At 44.8% G+C, this 19,751-nt stretch overlaps 1 protein-coding gene across 1 annotated transcript; it reads right to left on the minus strand.

Annotated features, from left to right (window-relative positions):
• Positions 1 to 5,601: 5,601 nt before the first annotated feature.
• Positions 5,602 to 13,532, minus strand: LOC124692492 (DEAD-box ATP-dependent RNA helicase 8). The gene is made up of 10 exons (XM_047225880.1): positions 13,008 to 13,532; positions 12,620 to 12,680; positions 11,305 to 11,539; positions 10,853 to 11,091; positions 9,272 to 9,523; positions 9,005 to 9,185; positions 8,258 to 8,346; positions 7,936 to 8,009; positions 7,689 to 7,851; positions 5,602 to 6,441 (listed from the first exon to the last, which is right to left on the minus strand). Exons 1-9 carry the CDS (start codon positions 13,334 to 13,336, stop codon positions 7,773 to 7,775), a joined length of 1,539 nt encoding a protein of 512 aa, XP_047081836.1. The 5' UTR covers positions 13,337 to 13,532; the 3' UTR covers positions 5,602 to 6,441; positions 7,689 to 7,772.
• Positions 13,533 to 19,751: the final 6,219 nt, after the last annotated feature.

Genomic DNA, 19,751 nt, shown 5'->3' on the forward strand with positions numbered 1-19,751 from the left:
CGGCGGTGGCGTCTCAGTATGTTTTCTCGTATCGTGGCTCTCGGTACTGGGGTTTTCGCGACGAAGGCTTTAAGTAGGCGGAAGGGTAGGGTTGGAGGCGGCGCGAGGGGCCCACACCATAGGGCGGCGCGGGCCCTACCCAGGCCGCGCGGCCCTGTGGTGTCGGCGCCTCGTCGCCCCACTTCGTATCCCCATCGGTCTTCTGGAAGCTTCGTGGAAAAATAAGACCCTGAGCGTTGATTTCGTCCAATTCCGAGAATATTTCCTTTGTAGGATTTCTGAAACCAAAAACAGCAGAAAACAACAACTGGCTCTTCGGCATCTTGTCAATAGGTTAGTGCTGGAAAATGCATAATAATGACATAAAGTGTGTATAAAACATGTGAGTATCATCATAAAAGTAGCATGGAACATAAGAAATTATAGATACGTTTGAGACGTATCACGCCCCAGAACAGGGCACGCCCTTCCCTGTTCCAGTTGTTTGGCCCGCCGACGAGGCCGGTGGTGCTGCGCATCTCCATGTCGTACTTCGCCTGGAAGTAGGTGCCCCAACAGGCGTCGTTGTTTTTTGCCGCCCAGGTCGGATCGGCCCGCTCCTCGGCACTGAGTTCAACCCGCCAGGCCCTGATGGCGTCCTTCCAGCGCTCTGTGCCCGGCGCCGGCGGCAGCGGGACGCCCATACCGTTCACGACCATCTTCCAGCCACCGCTGCTTGGCAGGCGCATGTCTAGTGGGACGGGATATCCCGTGCGGTACAGCGCCCACGCCTCCTTCACGGTGAGGCTGCCGCGACCGAAGCCGTTCGCCGCGGCGATCTTGCGGGAGGACGACGACATTGCTTTGAACGGCGAGGAGAAGATGCGGGGCGGCGAGGAGAAGATTTGGGAGCGGCGAGAGATTGGGATGAACCGCAGGGCCTCTTAATGTACATCGGCGGCAACGGGTGGTTGCACGCAATAACGCCGACGCGGGCGGCCACGCGGCCATGCACGACGAGACGCATCCCTGCGTCGCCTGGGAAAACTGGGACGCTATTAACGTCGCTTGACCAAAGGTAGGCGACGGGGTTTTAGGCTTACGAGCCGCTGACGCGTCGGTCACGCCACGCCTCATCTCGCTTTTCATTGAGTCCGGCGTGCCAGGAGCGTCCCCTGTGGGGCAGGGACGGCCTCGGGGCGCTAGACACTGTATCGGGCCGCGTCGGACAAAAAACGGGTTTGGGGGACGCGGCTGGGAACGTTTTTTTTGTCCGGTGCGCCCCAAATCGCTTTGGGGGCGGTTTGGGGGACGCGACTGGAGATGCTCTAATTCAAATCATCTATCGCGGCCGACGGTTTGGGGACGCCGGTGTGGGAATAGCACCCCTAAATAGAACATGCAGTGCTGGCGCTCCCATACGGAAGTGGCAGCGCCTCTGTCGGTGACTATTTGGGGGCCGCCGGTGGAGATGCTCTCATGGGTCACGATGATCGGAGGGGTCCTTTTGAATCGTCCACATGCGTGGCCGATCCCGTGTGCGCGCGAACCGATTCAACACGATGAGATCCCGCTGGAGGTGCCTTTCCGGGAAAATATCTGGTGATACCACACCTCACATGATAACATGATACCACTTCACAAAATTTAAATTTGTAAGTGACAAAAAAAATTACAATAAATTTGTGGTTGTTCACAAGATGTGTGTTTACATTGTCTAAAATTTTTAGATCCAAATTTAAAAGACACAAAGAGAAAAAAAAAAAGACAAATATTGTGAGAATAGTGGCATTTTGAGTTTCTGTCTTTATGTGACACTATTCATGCTAGATTTCTCTTTTTTGTTTCTCTAAGGATATTTCGAATTTGGTTTTGAAAGTTACAAGGTTTGTAAACACACATCTTGTGAACATCCAAAATTTTAGTTCCAAATTTTTTGATATTTACAATTTAAATTTTAAAGAGTGGTATCATGATATCAAATAAGGTGTGCTATCACTAGATATATTCTCGTGCCTTTACTTTACACTTTTGGTCAGTCCAAGTACAGAGCGGTCGTGTTTTGGACGCTGGCGTTTGTTATCGCTGGCCGTGAGCGTAGCGGCGCCGCACGTACATGTGGCTGCGTCCACGGGCAGACCACCGGCAGAGGCACCACAGCAGACTCAGCAAGGACGGCGATGAGTGGGAGTTGTACGTGGAGGGGAGTAAATGGCGCGAGCAGGGCCGACGAGACGACGACGACGACGACGTGAAGGTGAAGGGAGTAGCCTTAAATGAGCCGTCTGGCCTACGAGTGCAGCTCGGATTCTGAGCTCGAGTAGAGTACATGTGTGTGGGGGTTCTCGCGCGCGTGAAATTCAATGCGGAGCTCAGAGTTCCCTGCGTCACTGCGACCGGCGACGGGCTGCTGCCGCTGCATGCTCTGGCGCGCAGCCGCAGGAGGGCATCCCCATGATGGCCTCGCCGGGCAGGTGCTCGGCCCCGTTCCTGAGCCGGCCGGTCCTCGACGTGTACCGCCACTGTCGTCGCTACAGCGCCACGCAATGCCCTGTAGCGATAGACCTAGGTAGTGCAACGTGCGTCCGTCACAGGGGGGGCAGATAATGAGATAAGCCAAACGAGTTTCGCTTGGGAGCGAAGCATAGGGTGCTTGACGGCAAGACAACGAGTTTCTGGCGTGATTGGTGGCAGGGGTCGGGACCCCTATGCGACCGATTCCCTACGCTCTTCGCCGTTGCTACGGACCAAGATATCTCGGTTGCCGCTGCCCGCACAGGTACCTCGTGGCACCTCCCGCTCCGCCGTGAGCTTGGGCCGGGAGACCGGGTGGCCCTTGCCAATCTCCTTCGGGAGGTTCGGGTGCCACCTCCTCCCCCTTCCGGATCAGGTTACGTGGGCCCTTGAACCTTCGGGGAGGTTCTCCGTGCGCTCGTTATACCTTAGACTTTGTCGTGGGACCCCTCGAAGTTCTTTAGCGACCTCTGGAAACTCTCGATCCCCTCAAAGGTCCGGATTTTTCTTTGGCAACTCGCTAGGAAACGCCTCCCTTCTAATGAGAACATCCGGCGGCGTAGGGGGCCGTCCCTGGGTCTTTGTGCCCTTTGTGGGGAAGTTGAAGATAACAATCACATCTTTTTCGACTCGTCCCTCGCTCGGTTCATGTGGAGTGCAGTTCGGGAACTGCTCGGCCACACTTGGAACCCGTCTTGTTTCGCGGATATCTTTAGGCTCCTCCATGCCCAGCGGGGTCAACCTAAGCGGGTCCTTGGGATGGCGTGCGCTGCCCTGTTGTGGACGCTTTGGAATATTAGGAACAAATTCTCGATTGACGGGGTCTTTCCCCGCCAACCCGCTCGATGCCCTCTACAAAATGTCTATGTACTTGCAGGTGTGGAAGCTAGTGGCTAGGAAGAAGGACCGCGAAGCGGTGGAGTGGGCGGTCACCCGGATCCGCACTCTCCGGCCGACCATCGTGGACCGCGACAGCCTAGATCCCTCTCTGGTGGCTTTGTATCTCCGGCGTCAGGCTTCGGTGGTGTTGGGGCACCCTCCGACCTTGTGTGTGTGTGTTTGTGCTTCAGTTTGGGGCGATCCTGCCCGGTTGGTGTTTGTGTGTTGTAAGACTCTGTTGTTGTGGGCTATGTACTCTCCCGTTGTGGCTTTATTAATTTAAAGCCGGGCTCTGCTCGAGCCTTCCGTCTAAGATAAGCCAAACGCATGGTATCGTTCCATCATGATTTATGGTACAGGTACATGTACATGTACAGCAGTACAGGGAAGGCTTACATAAGCTACAAGTTTGTGGCGAGTCGTCATGATGATTTTCGTCAAGTTTCGGTCATTAACTAGGCAGTTCTTTTGTTCCTTAATAATTTCTCCGTTTCAAAACAAGTGTCATAAGATTTTTCTAAATATATAACGGGAATTTTCTGGACATGGGTACTTCTAACCTGATTTTAGGCCTTAAATTATATAGTTACCTTAAGGCAAATATCTTGCCACCGTTTTGAAACAATAATTTCCGGGTTACAATGGCGCAACCTGCCTAGTATTCTCCTGCTGATGTGCTGATATGTACGACTAACTCCCTAGGTCAATAAGTACATCTTTCGGATGTCCAAATTATTCGCGGGAGTCCGTTTTCGTCGCCTGACGGACGCGAAAATGACCGCGAGGCGCGAAAAGTCTGTTTGCACCGGGGGTCGCCTGGCCCGCCTCCAGCGGTGCGACGCATTTTTGACATGCAACTGTTTTGTTTTCCCGCTCCTTCATTTCATTTTTGTTGAAGGACTCCCCAATTTGTATGAATGAGCAAGTTTAAACGCGAAAACAATTAGTACTGAATGATGTCATGTTGCTGCCTCCGTCCTCCTGGCCGTCGCTGGCATCGGCGCCTCCGTCCTCCTCCTCCTCACTCGGCGTGGAGGCAGGATCGCTGGACGTGGAGCCCGAACGCTTGGCGTCGCAGGGCTTTCCCACCAATGCAGCCATCCCGGCGACTTGCCCTCGCTCTCCGAGTCCAACGGCAGGGTGTAGTCGCTCATGGCGTCTGGCTAGCCGCTGTTGGAGAAGAAGAAGAAGCAGGCGGTTCGACGTGAAATACAGTACACGCAGGGGTTATATTCTGCGGGGATTAACGGGGCGGCGCGTATAACAAAGAGGCGTGCGGTTGCTCTTCTATGACGGTTCGGCGCTCCATTCCGGCGGTTGGCGGGTTGATAGGCGCGGTTGCCACTCCAGCGGTTGACATTGACGCGTTTGATGTGCTTTAATTCGAAGCCGGTCGAACCAGGATGCTAGGCGGGTCCGTGGGGAAGCGGGCGCTAGGCGCAACCGCGCAGCATCCACGGAGACGCAAACGTGACGCATATTTACGTCGCGTTTGCATCGCGGCGGACGACCCCATCCGCTGAAACAAGGTACATGAATACTATACTGGTACTAGTACTAGTAGCAAGTCAGGCACTCCTGCCCTCATTGCATGACATCAGAAACGTGACCAAGAAAAGGATGGCGCAGGGGCCGAAACTCATCACCTGAAACTGAAAGCGATGGCACTTGAAAATCGATATGGGGGGAAGCAGAAAACATACGCTTGCTACACTAAAATATACCGGACTGCATCCGATTCAGGACTGTGTTTGAATATTTCCTAGACAACGTCCTTTGACTTGTCCCATGCTGCCCAAACTCCAGGCTAAAAATGGCTGCCACGGTATCACGGGGACAGCCCTTTGCCACTCTCAGATTACCTGGCCATGCACTCCAAGGAGAGTCTGGCCAGCAGCGGTAAGTTGAATTTATGTAAACCCTCGTGAAGCAAGGGGATTCAATGCTCATGATTGCATTTACCCTTCTGTACTTGGTTGCAAAATGTTGAATTTTCAAAACCATCGACAACATGCAAGACCAATCCCTTGGTTGAAGCTGATACAGGAGGGATTGCTCATTTGTAATACTCCGTACCTACAGTAAAACATTACTACTATTGCACAAATACCTACAGTAAAACATTACTACTATTTCACAAATAACTACAGTAAAACATTACTACTATTGCACAAATACCTACAGTAAAATATTACTACTATTTCACAAATACCTACAGTAAAACATTACTACTATTTGCAAATTGTTTTGTTTCATCATAGATGTAACGTTGCACAGGATGAACCAAGAAAATGAGTGTTCACAATTCAAAATGACATCATTTTCCAGAACAGGTATCAGCAGATATGCTCTTTTATTGCACAAATACATTGTCAACTTGGAAAGATAATGCAGAATTTGAGTATCATGACATACAGGCACACTGCCTAGTCATGCATGATGCAATTGCAAGACTGCATAGCACAATGCAGTTCACTGCACATTATTGACCAGCCAATATCCAGTTCACAGCCACAATCAGACGGCCCAAGGCCACTGCTATGCATGATGCAAGAGCAGGACTGCATAGCAAAATGCAGCTCACTGCACATTATTGACAGACTAATGTTCCAGTTCACGACCAATAGCTGAAGGCCCTAGGCTCCTAGCAGCCACAAGGCATTGACAGTTCAGAGCTCAAGTTGGACGACCCACTTCTGATTGACAAGTCAACAACACACGGCCAAGCTGGGACTTGAGTCTTGAGGTACCCACTTGCGTGCACCAACAACGCAGACACACAACCAGTAAGTAACAGGGTTAAAATGTCCTGTCAGAGATAGCTAATGACACCACCAAGGAAAGACGGGAACTATGATTGAAAGAACTAAAAGGCCACGGCTAGCCCAGGAACAGGCACCTAGCAATGTACAACCGCTGTGCGCCTGAGAGTAACAGGGCGTTTGCCCCTTGTTAACCACACTAATGTTAGCATAACGAGGTCCATCAGAATTTGCCAAGCTGGATGTCTTGTCTCACACATGATCCACAATAATGTTCCCATACACCACAGGTGGCCCACATTAAAACCTGCACACATGATAGATAGGTAAACATAAGCTGTAACAAGAGGTAAACCGTAAACGTAAGAACGGAGAACATAATCGTGGAGTAAAATCGTGCCTATGTACTGTTAGAAACTAGCAACATGCAAAATACAGCATTCAGATGTGATATGGGAGGCAGATTTGATCATAAATCCGCACGTTCTTTGACGTAGCTAACAGGGTCCATGCGACTATGTGAGTGCAAAGCTTGGTTGAAACATACTCCGCATAGGCAATACAGGTGGCGCCCATGTGACAATAACTAATCAGACTCAGTCCGATATTGCCATGCAACTGCCACACCGGTTGCATGTGCCATCCAGCGGGTGGGGTCTATGTTTCCAATAGCAACGCAGTAACATAGACAATGGCAGGTCACTAGGACCAAAAGGTGAAACATCCATGTGCCGTTTTATGATAAAAATCTGAATTACATACACTTCTGTTACAAGAAATACTTCAATGTGTAATATTACAATGTTTTTTTCCGTTCTACAAGTAGTTTTGTGAAGTGTTATGTTACATTAAATAGGAGTAGTTCACAAGATAAAAAGAAAATGGAGTAAGCTGTTTTAATTTCACAGCCGTACTAATATGTAACCATACGTGATATCTCACAAAAGGCCCAAGGCGACCTACTTGTGATGTCCTAAATTTGTCAGAAGCAAAAACCTACAGAGGAACAAAAATTGTGCAGACAACCTACAGCGGAACAAAAATTGTGCAGATCTGCAATCAGTTCTTACAGTAAACCAAGCCCATGGATGTCACGCCACCCCCACGTGACAAACATCCAGTGGATGGGGTCTATGTTTACAGAAGTAGCATAGACAATGGTGGGTCAGGTAGGGCCAAAAAGGTGAAACAGCAATGTGTGATTTTATGAGAACAATCTGCCTTACATGCACTTCTGTTACAAAAAAAAAAAACTTCAATGTTTAGGTTTACAATATTTTTCTGTTATAGAAGTAGTTTGTGGAGTGTTCTTTTACGTAAAAGAATTGACTGAGATAAAAAAAAAATGCCTACTCTGTATTAAATTCGCAGCTCTACTAATATGTAAACCTAGGTGATCCATTTGCGATGGACCAAATTTGTCAAAAGTAACAACCTGCAAAAAAGCACAAAAACTTGCGCAGATATGCAGGCAGTTTCCCATGGATGTCACACCACCCCCACAAGACAATGGAACAGTACAAACTTCAGGTGAGAGTCAAAGAACTTGATTACCTGCTAGGTGATGAGATGGTATGTACAAGAGTTGTCTTCTTATTACTCTCAGAGAAAGTGAATACATGTGAAGAAAGTATCCTATCATTGGCAATATATGGCCTGGTCTATCTGAGGGGGAATTGGCTTTATCTCAGTCCCAAGCTCCTGCTCAATCCTATACCTGTTCGCAGAAACAAAATTCTGTCAAGAGAGAAACTACGAAATTAAAAACCTCATGAAATTTGCGGTAGGAACATGATCATACAAGTTAAACCGGTCCTCGTAGGTGATCAAATTCACAGCCAAACCAAGGTGACCAAATCTTCCAGATCTACCGACCTAGAAGGCCAAAAAAGGTCAAGCGAATAATTAAAAATCACAGTGGGAGATATACTACCAACAAAAGGTAAACAAAATAACGTCAAGGATAACCATTTACAAGATATAAGATTTCTATTTCGTTCTGCCGATAACAGAAGGCATTAAAATTGTGGACCAAACAGAATATTATACAGAGGGCAACATAAAAACAACAATTTGATTGTCACAGTGCGAGAATTAAGTAAAAGATTATTTCAATGCCATACCCTGTGGAGATATGTTTCAGAGCTCTTGGGGAAATCAAAATTGATAACAACATTAACAGCTTGAATATCTATCCCCCTTGTGAAAAGATCTGAAAAAGATATGACCACAAACATAAGAAACTAGAAAAAATGATATGCCACACAGCCCAGACTTCTTTCAGCACCAAGTAAACGATTTTAGTAGTCGCAACCCCACATGCTAAAAAAATCAGCAGCAACAGAATTGTTTACTTAATAAATTCACCAATGAATTGATTCTGCTCATAACAAGCAATTAATGAAATTCCAAAAGTAACCACGGTAAAATGGACAGGCATGAAAGGACACTATTAGGTTTACTTTTCATTATCTCTTTATCTGCCAAAACTAATTTGTAACTATCATCATTTTAGTTAGCCATTCGAAATTTGACAAGCATGTCTTGATGGATTGAACTCACTATCCAAAGTTGTACCAACAAAGTAAACAGATGGTTATTGAAGACAAAACATATAGAAATGATTGGCCCAAATAAGAATTCCATGTCAACTGTTGAAACAGTATATTTGCCTTTTCATCAAAATAAAGTTCATAATAACAGGTATGAAGACATAAGCTAAATTTAGTGGTCCAAATATTTTACTTGTAGTGCGAGAACACAAACAGAAAGGGAAAAGATGAACTATCACAAGTTTCTTATCTCTAAACAAAATATTTACTTGTTCAATGTCCTTCAGAGAGAACATGGGGAATACAGAAGAGACTTACCTGTACATACAAGGTTCCTGCATGCCCCATTACGGAAGTCATGGAAAACTCTGTTACGGTGATCCTGCAGCATTTTTGCATGGATGTAGAAGCAAGAGTAACCAAGCTCCGTTATCTTTTTGGCTAATAACTCAACACGATTCACAGAGTTGCAGAATATTATTGACTGATTTATTTGAAGCTGTATGGATATAAACATAAAACGGATTAGTTATATGTTATGCAGGAGATCAAAATGCCTAACTAAATTAAGAAACAAAGTCAAACCTTGGAGAATAGGGTGTTAAGACAATGAACTTTCTGTCTTTCTTCTACGAAAGCATAAAACTGTGTAATTCCCTTCAGTGTAAGTTCATCCATGAGGTTAATGACATAAGGTTTAGGCAGATATTTGTCCTTGAACTCCTTGACAGTCACAGGGAATGTTGCTGAAAACATTAAAATCTGTCGACTTGCAGGAAGGTAACGGATCAACTGCTCTATGGAAGGTTGAAATTCAGGAGAGAGAAGCTTGTCGGCCTGCACGAAAAGGCAATAACTCTCATAAGGAAATCACAAAGATATATATGTAGATGTATTTATTTACTGACAGCCCCAAGACTGCAGAACCAAAATAGTGCAATATCAAGGAAACTCAGTTCAGCAGAAATTAGACGAAAATATAGCAGACATTTCATTGTAGTATTCTAAATAAAAGATGAAGCCTAGGGCACCACGTTATCTCTCATTTCCAGCTACTATTTGTCCTTATGAAGCATTACTCGTTTCTTTTACAGACTAACGCTTCAAGCTACTATTTGGCCTAAGAACCGTATCTCGTTTTCTCCACTGGGTAATTATTGCTTCCAAATATACATATTCTCTAATGATCTTTCTAACATTCTCATAGTTATTTACAACTGGGCTAAACAGTAACGAACTTAATATTTACAATTTGATTCGAAAAATGCTATTTCTTCGACAGGGACCAGAAAGAGCAGCTTGATACAACAGTTGAGGGAGGAAACGGTGTCTGTTTTCTTTAGAGGCAAACAGAATAACAATTTAACTGGTAACTGCGAGAACAAGGGGTCACTGGATCAGGCAATTGGCAACCCATGAAGTTTTCTGGCACTCATTTGAGAAAGTAAAATTGCTAGGAATACATATATGAGTGCACAGTTTTTATTAGAGATACCTACAGTACACGAGCTTTTTTTCGGACAAGTGGTTTGGTTATGAATGAGAACATACAACTGCACGATCAAATAGTTAAAAACTGTCCATCTAAAATTATTTTAGTAAGGTACTTCTAGAATGACAATTGAATGCATGGTGTAGATGCAAGGAATATTTCGTTTGCTGATGAACTCTAGGTTTGCAACTACAGTATTGGCGGGGATAATTTCTTAGCTCCATATAATTCAAGCCATGTTTGGTTTGTGTACTAGTGAAATCCAAAATTCCTTGTGTAAATCCCTATGTTATATCAAAATAGTAACCACAGTTTGGCTAGCCTAAGCGCATCTTTGCACGCTTTTCTGATGCGTGTACCTTGTAATTGGCAAAAAATTGAGTATTGCCACAGGTGTGGCCACAAATAAAGCAGTTAAGCAGGTGTTTAACTCTTTCAAAAATGCCTAACTCGCGGCATAGCAAAGCATGGCAATGTTTTGTTGTGTGCTAGTTTCCAGGAGTAGCCACAAAAACTGTGGCTTGGTAACCTTTTTGGCAAACACATACAAATACAAGTGAACAGATACTGACTATGGACTAAGATGATAAAATCCACATAACACAACTAACCCCGCCATTTACAAAGCAATACAAGCAACGTGACTGTATTTAGATAAGCTTAGTATGAATTACCTCGTCCATAACAAGCATTGAACAGTCCTTTAAAATGCAAACACCTTTCTTCGTAAGATCCAAAATACGCCCAGGCGTTCCAACAAGTAAATGGACAGGTTGATGTAGACGAACAATATCATCCCTCAGGCTAGTTCCACCAGTGGTGACCATAACTTGGATCTTCAGGTGCTTACCAAGCTCTTTACAAACTTGTGACGTCTGTAGAGCCAATTCCCGTGTGGGAACAACTATAACAACTGCATATCACAAGAGGCAGCATTGCATTATTAAAACCTTATAGTACAATAGCCGACAGGTGTGCACATGCACACACACAAAGAAAACTCCAAAGTTGAGAAAAACAAGCATACATGTCAAAACATCTACCACTCTTACTTACCATCAAGCAAGTGGTAACAGTTTGACCTGTAAACAGTATCTATCAGATTAAATGAGGGGGTAGCACAAACCTTGAATAGCGTTTTTGTCTTGATCAATCTTTTCAAGTGCAGGAATACAGAATGCAGCAGTCTTGCCAGTTCCATTTTTTGCTCTAGCAAGAATGTCACTTCCAGTTAATGCAATAGGAATGCTTTCTTCTTGGATAGGAGAGGGTTTTTCAAATCCTTTCTCATATATTCCCATCAAGAGTTCACGCTTGAGAAAATAGTCTTCAAACTCATTTCCTTTGGTGGCAGTAACATCCTATGTATAGAAAAAAATAGATAATTAAGAGCACGCCAACATGCAAAGCAAGGAAGCAACATACTAATGCATTAGTTCACCATAACATCAAATAGCAATAACACAAGAGGAATAAAATTATCTAATTATCTAAATGATGAAATATAATCTCTACTGCAGATGCAAACTCAAGACATGCTTAGTTTTAACAAAATGTACTCACAGCACAAGTAAGCTGTGAAACATGTACAGAACCATTTAACCTCCTGGATAGCTGATGTGTTGCATCGTCCCACCAAAGTGAGGGCAACACTTATAACCTAAAGAAATGAACTACAGTTGCTATGTAAGAAATTCACTACAGCCCACCCGAAAAGTGACTAGGTGCCAGATGGAGTAAGGCGCAAGCTACAGGATCCAATCAGGATTGGTACATGTTGGATCAAATTGAGCATTAGTGTTAAGTTTGGAATGCTGCAAGAACCTTTGGTAAAGTTTTCCACAGTTCACACTAATCCTGTTGGATTCTCATGTGTAAGCCATCTCTAAGAGGCAGACAAGTCTGATTGAACCAAGCTATCAATAAACAAGTCTTAGCCACTACCGGCAAAAAAAAAAGTCTTAGCCATGATCCATCTTCTGCCTCTGGTGCCTCCATTACCCCTTACAAAGCACCAGTAAGCTAGCGTGCAGCACCTGTTGGCTGAGGGTTCAACAGTGGAAATTGAAAATCCATAATCTAAATTACTAGGGTTCATATGCGAGTATTATCATTACAACAATTCTTACATATCTATGTTGAAAATGCAAATAACTAGCATCGACTACCAAGTAATGACATAATGATTTGCAAGTTCTAGCGTGGAGATATCTCATGGATTTCAGAAATCATTGTTCAAACCTAGGTTCTCCACAAACCTTAATCAAAGAAAACAGACATCAAAAGATAATAAATGGTGGTAAAATGAAGTCATGACTAGAATTTGTACCACAACAACAAAAACTAGTGGCAAAGTATATATGGCAACCAACACAATTCTATGTTCAGGGACTCCTGGTATGGAAAGTACCCACAATCAAGAAAACAATGGCAAGAATTACCTCCGTCCTGAATCGTGTATCTGCGGGTGGAAGCTTCAGTTGGGCCTTCCAATCTTGCGAACTGCACAAAACAAGCATAATTTCTGATGAGTAGCCATCTCCGGTTCTAGTTTCTCCACTGACGTGGCTATTCATGACCACGTCTAACTTAATGACTCATTACGAGTGCAATGGTTGTGAAAATGCTCGTGTTACAGCCCAGTTATTACAAACATAGAATGCAGAAAACTGCTGTGGGCTCGTCAGATCAGAGAAGGAAGTGGCACCCAACTGCATTCGGCTGGCTTTCACAAGCTACATTGGTGGTCCGCTTAAGCTATGTGTTGAGGCAACAGATACCATAACCTGCAAATCGCCGTCCAAGCTACTAGGCCTCCGATCTACTTACCTAGAATCGTTGCCGACCGCCGCCGGGGATGGCGCCACAGCCTTGGGCCCGCTGGTCCCGGGCGCGCCCGCTTCGCTCGCGGCGATCTGGTTTCGCCGCATCCACTGCTGCTGCTGCTGCTGCTGTTGCTGCTGCTGTTGGTGGTGGTGGTGGTGATTTTGGTGTTGCTGCTGCGGCTGGCGCTGCACGTACTGCTGCTGGTGCGCCGCCGGCGTCTGCTGCTGCTGGTGGTGGTTCTGCTGCGAGAGCGGCGGGCCACGAGCGTAGTAGTTAGGGTTTCCGCCGCGACCATTGCCGGTTCCGGGAGGGTACCTGGCGCGCGGATCCATGGGTGCGAGGAGGCCTCAGATCTTGTCGGGAGTAGACAAGGGAACGGGCGGATCGAACAGCGCGGAGGAGATCGGCGACGGGGAGAGGATTCGGGTGGTGGAATCTAGGTTTCCGGCGCCGGATCAGGCGCAGGTATTCGTGGGTGTTCGTCGCTGGGAAGGAGACGACGGCAGAAAGCTAGGGCAGCGGCGAATTGGAATTGGTGGGGGAGAAAATTACGAGAATAGCCCTGGTAGTTTTTTTATAGGTACGGGAGCGAGTGCATTGCTTCTGCCTGTTTTCACAGTTTCACGTGTACCCAAAAAAATTCCAATTCTGAATATGATGAAAAGAAATGTAAATATATCTCTATCTCTTTATATATTATATATTATATTATATACTGTATAAAAAGGAAAAACTGGTTATGTTTCCTCCGGTCGGAAGTTTTTCGTCCTATCTGACATATTTTCATCTGAAAACAATTCATCAGGCAACAATCTCGTCGAACAATTTCATCCTTGTCGTCCCACCTAGGCCGTGTTGCCCCTTCATGCCTCCAAATGGGCCAAGCCCCCGCAGACACCGCCTCCCAAAAAATCAGCTCCCTCACAGTAACCTACTAATCCACACATGACCTGCTGCTCTCTCCCTGAAGGCCTCTTCCTCTCCTCCCTGCATAGCTCTGGCCTGGATCACACGAGCGTCCCAATTTCGGCCAAGATCCGCCGACAACCCGGGCAATGCGCCGTTGTCAGGCGAGCTCCCGGTTTGACCCACACACGCAGCACACACGAGCGGGATTTCAGCATGGCTGCAACCCTCCTTCTGCACCACTTCCCTGTAAGATTTTCCAACCTCCTATCCCATTTTGGTTTTCACCTAATTAATAAGTTATCAACTAAGGACAAAAACCAAAAGCGTTGAGCTCTCCGGCGACGGTGGCCGAAAATAGCTTGATAACTACCAGGTACACAAATCAATTGTAGCTAGTTTCGAAATAAATATATCGAACCACGAGGAGTTACTAGTTAAGGTCTTAATGCACCTTGCTACTATATATTAAAGGCTACTTGTATGTTGTTCTCTAATCTCAAATTAAGGTGTTTTAAAGGATGGTTGTAATTGGTTGCAAGAAGGTAAACAAAGTAATAAGTAAAAAAAGCTTTATGAGAAATGGATTGAAACTTCATAAGACAAAGTGTTCCCGGGGATTATTGGATCCACCTCTACCATTAGGATTCATGTCATATAAATATGCTTTTAATCATATTGTGTGTGGGGAGAATTCTATAACAAGATGCGCCCAGAAAGCCATCGGACATCGCATCTCTAAATAACCACAACAGCTAGTTTTCTGCAAGGCATATATTGACTATTGCTATTAGGAATTTCACCCCATGGTCACCGATGTGAGCTTGGTGAGTCCCTCTTATCTCCCTCATCCATGTACTAAAGTGTCGATACGGTAATGTCACTTCTCGTCGTTCACTTTACCACACTTCAAAGGGTAGTTCTCTCTCGAGACCACAAGGCAAATATTACATGGTGCACAACATATAATATCAAGAGACAGAAATGACACGTATTAATACTTAAAACCATAGATCATCTTAGATTCATCTCATATTCATGATAGGGTTTCTCCATCTCCCCAAGAACTAAATAAATTACTCACACATGAAAACAATCAAGAACATCATCATAATCTTATGGATGGGATGGAAGTAATGGAACGAATTCAAATGCAAATCTACAATAGTAGTCAAGATTACAAGTATGGTTGAAGGAGAATGGGATCAGTGATGGTGATGGAGATGCAGCGTTTGATGATGAAGGGGATGATACCTTGCCCTCCGATGATCCGCGTAGCAGCCCAGATGATGTCTTCTCCAAAGTTCCTTCTCTAGATCTGACCAGGGGCGGTGTTTCTGTGTTTTTCGAAGTTGACTGTCTCAAATCTCTCTGCCGTCAACGCGAGATGAAAGTATTTGACGAGGCGGTGCTCCTGACACACCATACAGGCGGATGGTACGGGCGGGATCCCCTCATACCGATGCCCGCTAAAACTACTGGAAGTTGTCCTCGCATCCTCCCTTCGCCCAGGTGCATAATTAAGTGCTAAAATGAATTTTATCACGTCAAAATACTATAAATTATAGTTTTTGTTGATATTTCATCATTGCCTTATCATTTTAAGATCATGTGTAGACAAGCATAAAAGGTGCGATAGCGCGGTGAAATGCAAAAATCCTATTAGTACTCAATGATATGTTACTGAAATAACGGTGTAAAAAACATGCTAAAATGCACTCATCACCCATTATGGAGTTGGACCAACACAAGGAATCAAAAAACTGGATTGGCACGTCATATCGACTTGGAGTACAAGAAATAGGACTCTCAGAAGGTCAAGAAGGCAACTCCAATACGTAGTCGACTAGGACACTTGTAAACCACCCTAGCCTGGTTGCATATATAAAGCTAAGTAGGGGCGCCCCTTAGGATATGAAAACATAGATGCAATATATTAGACCTATATACAATCCCTCCGCCTCCAGCGGCACCCTGTAACACAATTATGATAATATACTCGATTGCTAACAGGATGTAGCGATCCTCAACCGGGGGACGTGAACTTGGTACGTCATATACCTATTCTTTCTCCCGGAATCTCCATCATCGTATTCTCCCTAAAACCCAAGTCCATGATCAAATGAACATTGCCAAGTTCACACCTCGTCACATGGGTCTGCGTTATAATCAAAAGTTGGAATACTCCTCTTGCTACTTTGAGATATCAATATACTGTAATAACCCAGAACATGGGATCATCGAAGGGTAGATTTAGAATTGGGATGTGCATTTTGATGGCGCGTGAAACACGCGTCTGTTGGGAACCCCAAGAGGAAGGTGTGATGCGCACAGCAGTAAGTTTTCCCTCAGTAAGAAACCAAGGTTATCGAACCAGTAGGAGTCAAGGGCCACGTGAAGGTTGTTGGTGATGGAGTGTAGTGCGGCGCAACACCAGGGATTCCGGTGCCAACGTGGAACCTGCACAACACAATCAAAATACTTTGCCCCAACTTAACGGTGAGGTTGTCAATCTCACCGGCTTGCTGTAAACAAAGGATTAAACGTATGGTGTGAAAAATGATGTTTGTTTGCGAAGAACAACAGAGAACAAAGTTTGCAGTTGGGTGAAATAGCATGTTGGGTGAACAAATTACAGTTGGGCAATTGACAAATAGAGAGGGCATAACAATGCACATACATACCATGATGACTACTATGAGATTTAATCAGGGCATTACGACAAAGTACATAGACCGCTATGCAGCATGCATCTATGCCTAAAAAGTCCACCTTCGGGTTAGCATCCGCACTCCTTCCAGTATTAAGTTGCAAACAACAGAACAATTGCATTAAGTATGGTGCGTAATGTAATCAACACAAATATCCTTAGACAAAGCATTGATGTTTTATCCCTAGTGGCAACAAGCACATCCACAACTTTAGAACTTTCCGTCACTCGTCCTGCATTCAATGGAGGCATGAACCCACTATCGAGCATAAATACTCCCTCTTGGAGTTACAAGTATCAACTTGGCCGAGCCTCTACTAGCAACGGAGAGCATGCAAGAACATAAACAACACATATATGATAGATTGATAACCAACTTGACATAGTATTCCATATTCATCGGATCCCAACAAACACAACATGTAGCATTACAAATAGATGATCTTGATCATGATAGGCAGCTCACAAGATCTAACATGATAGCACAAGAGAAGAAGACAACCATCTAGCTACTGCTATAGACCCATAGTCCAAGGATGAACTACTCACACATCAGTCTGGAGGCAATCATGGTGATGTAGAGTCCTCCGGGAGATGATTCCCCTCTCCGGCAGGGTGCCGGAGGCGATCTCCTGAATCCCCCGAGATGGGATTGGCGGCGGCGGCGTCTCTGGAACTTTTTCTGTATCGTGGCTCTCGGTAATAGGGTTTTCGTGACGGAGAGTATAAGTAGGCGGAAGGGCAGAGTCGGGGGGCTGACGAGGGGCCCACACCACAGGGCGGAGCGGGCCCCTCCTTGGCCGCGCCGCCTTGTGGTCTGGCCACCTCGTGGCCCCACTTCGTATGCTCTTCGGTCTTCTGGAAGCTCCGTGGAAAAATAAGACCCCGGGCGTTGATTTCGTCCAATTCCGGGAATATTTCCTTTGTAGGATTTCTGAAACCAAAAACAACATAAAACAGGAACTGGCGCTTCGGCATCTTGTCAATAGGTTAGTGCCGGAAAATGCATAATAATGATGTAAAGTGTGTATAAAATATGTGAGTATTGTCATAAAAGTAGCATGGAACATAAGAAATTATAGATACGTTTGAGACGTATCAAGCATCCCCAAGCTTAGTTCCTACTCGCCTCGAGTAGGTACACGATAACAAGGATAATTTCTGAAGTGACATGCTATCATAATCTTGATCAATACTATTGTAAAGCATATGAGATGAATGAAGTGATTCGAAGCAATGGTAAAGACAATGATTAAACAACTGAATCATATAGCAAAGACTTTTCATGAATAGTACTTTCAAGACATGCATCAGTAAGACTTGCATAGGAGTTAACTCATAAAGCAATAAATTCTTAGTAGAAAGCTTTGAAGCAACACAAAGGAAGATATAAGTTTCAGCAGTTGCTTTCAACTTCAACATGTTTATCTCATGGATATATCTCATGGATAATTGTCAACACGAAGTAATATGATGAATGCAAATAAGCAAATATGTAGGAATCAATGCACATAGTTGACTCAAGTGTTTGCTTCTAAGATAGAAAGAAGTAGGTAAACTGACTCAACATAAAGTAAAAGAATGGGCCCTTCGCAGAGGGAGCATGGATTACTATTTTTGTGCTAGAGCTTTTCATTTTGAAAACATAGAAACAATTTTGTCAACGGTAGTAATAATTCATATGTGTTATGCATAAGACATCCTATAAGTTGCAAGCCTCATGCATAGAATACCAATAGTGCTCGCACCTTGTCCTAATTAGCTTGGATTTACATAGATTATCATTGCATAACATATGTTTCAACCAAGTGTCACGAAGGGGTACCTCTATGCCGCCTGTACAAAGGTCCAAGGAGATAGATCGCATTTTATTTCTCGTTTTTGATAGATCTCAACTTAGGACATCCATACCGGGACAACATAGACAACAGATAATGGACTCCTCTTTAATGCTTAAGAATTCAACAACACATAATATTCTCATACGAGATTTGAGGATTAATGTCCAAACTGAAACTTCCACCATGATTCATGGTTTTAGTTAGCGGCCCAATGTTCTTCTCTAACAATATGCATACACAAACCATTTGATCATGATAAATCACCCTTACTTCAGACAAGACGAACATGCATAGCAACTCACATGATATTCAACAAAGGTGTAATAGTTGATGGCGTCCCCAAAAACATGGTTACCGCTCAACAAGGGACACATAAGCTACATATTCAATACCACAATAGTTTTTAAGCTATTTTCCCATAAGCTATATATTGCAAAGACAAGGAATGGAATTTTAAAGGTAGCACTCAAGTAATTTACTTTGGAATGTGATACGTCTCAAATGTATCTATAATTTATTATGTTCCATGCTACTTTTATGATGATACACACATGTTTCATACACATTATATGTCATTATTATGCGTTTTCCGGAACTAACCTATTGACGAGATGCCGAAGGGCCAGTTGCTGTTTTTTGCTGTTTTTGGTTTTAGAAATCCTAGTAAGGAAATATTCTCGGAATCGGACGAAATCAACGCCCAGCATCTTAGAATTCCACGAAGCTTCCAGAACACCCGGGAAGGACCAGAGGTGGGCCACAGGGCCACCAGATGATAGGGCGGCGCGGCCCAGGGGGGGCGCGCCCCCCTACTGTGTGGAGCCCCCGTCAGCCTTCCGACTCCGCCTCTTCGCCTATTTAAAGGTCCCTGGCCTAAAACCTCGATACGGATTGACGAAACCCGAGAAAACCTTCCAGAGCCGCCGCCATCGCGAAACTCCAATTCGGGGGACAGAAGTCTCTGTTCCGGCACCCTGCCGGGACGGGGAATTGCCCCCGGAGTCATATCCACCGCCATCTCCACCGCCATCTTCACCGCCATCTCTCCTTGATCATATCGCATCATACTCCTCTCTTGATCCTTGAAAACTTCCTCCACCCAAACTCAGAAACAACTCATTAGAGGGTTAGTGCACAATAAAAATTAACATGTTTCGAGGTGACACAATCATTCTTAACACTTCTGGACATTGCATAAAAACTTCTTTTGGACATTAATGGATCAAAGAAATTCATCCAACATAAGCGAAAGAGGCAATGCCAGAAATAAAGGGCGAATCTGTCAAAACG

This window comes from Lolium rigidum, chromosome 2, assembly GCF_022539505.1.
Source record: "Lolium rigidum isolate FL_2022 chromosome 2, APGP_CSIRO_Lrig_0.1, whole genome shotgun sequence".
NCBI classification, from domain to species: Eukaryota; Viridiplantae; Streptophyta; class Magnoliopsida; order Poales; family Poaceae; genus Lolium; species Lolium rigidum.

Coding starts and splice junctions, on each gene's coding strand:
- LOC124692492 (XM_047225880.1), bottom strand. CDS start 13,336: ATGGATCCGCGCGCCAGGTACCCTCCCGGAACCGGCAATGGTCGCGGC. Junction 11,540..12,619: donor ATACACGATTCAGGACGGAG/GTAATTCTTGCC, acceptor TTCTATACATAG/GATGTTACTGCCACCAAAGG. Junction 9,186..9,271: donor TTAACACCCTATTCTCCAAG/GTTTGACTTTGT, acceptor ATATCCATACAG/CTTCAAATAAATCAGTCAAT.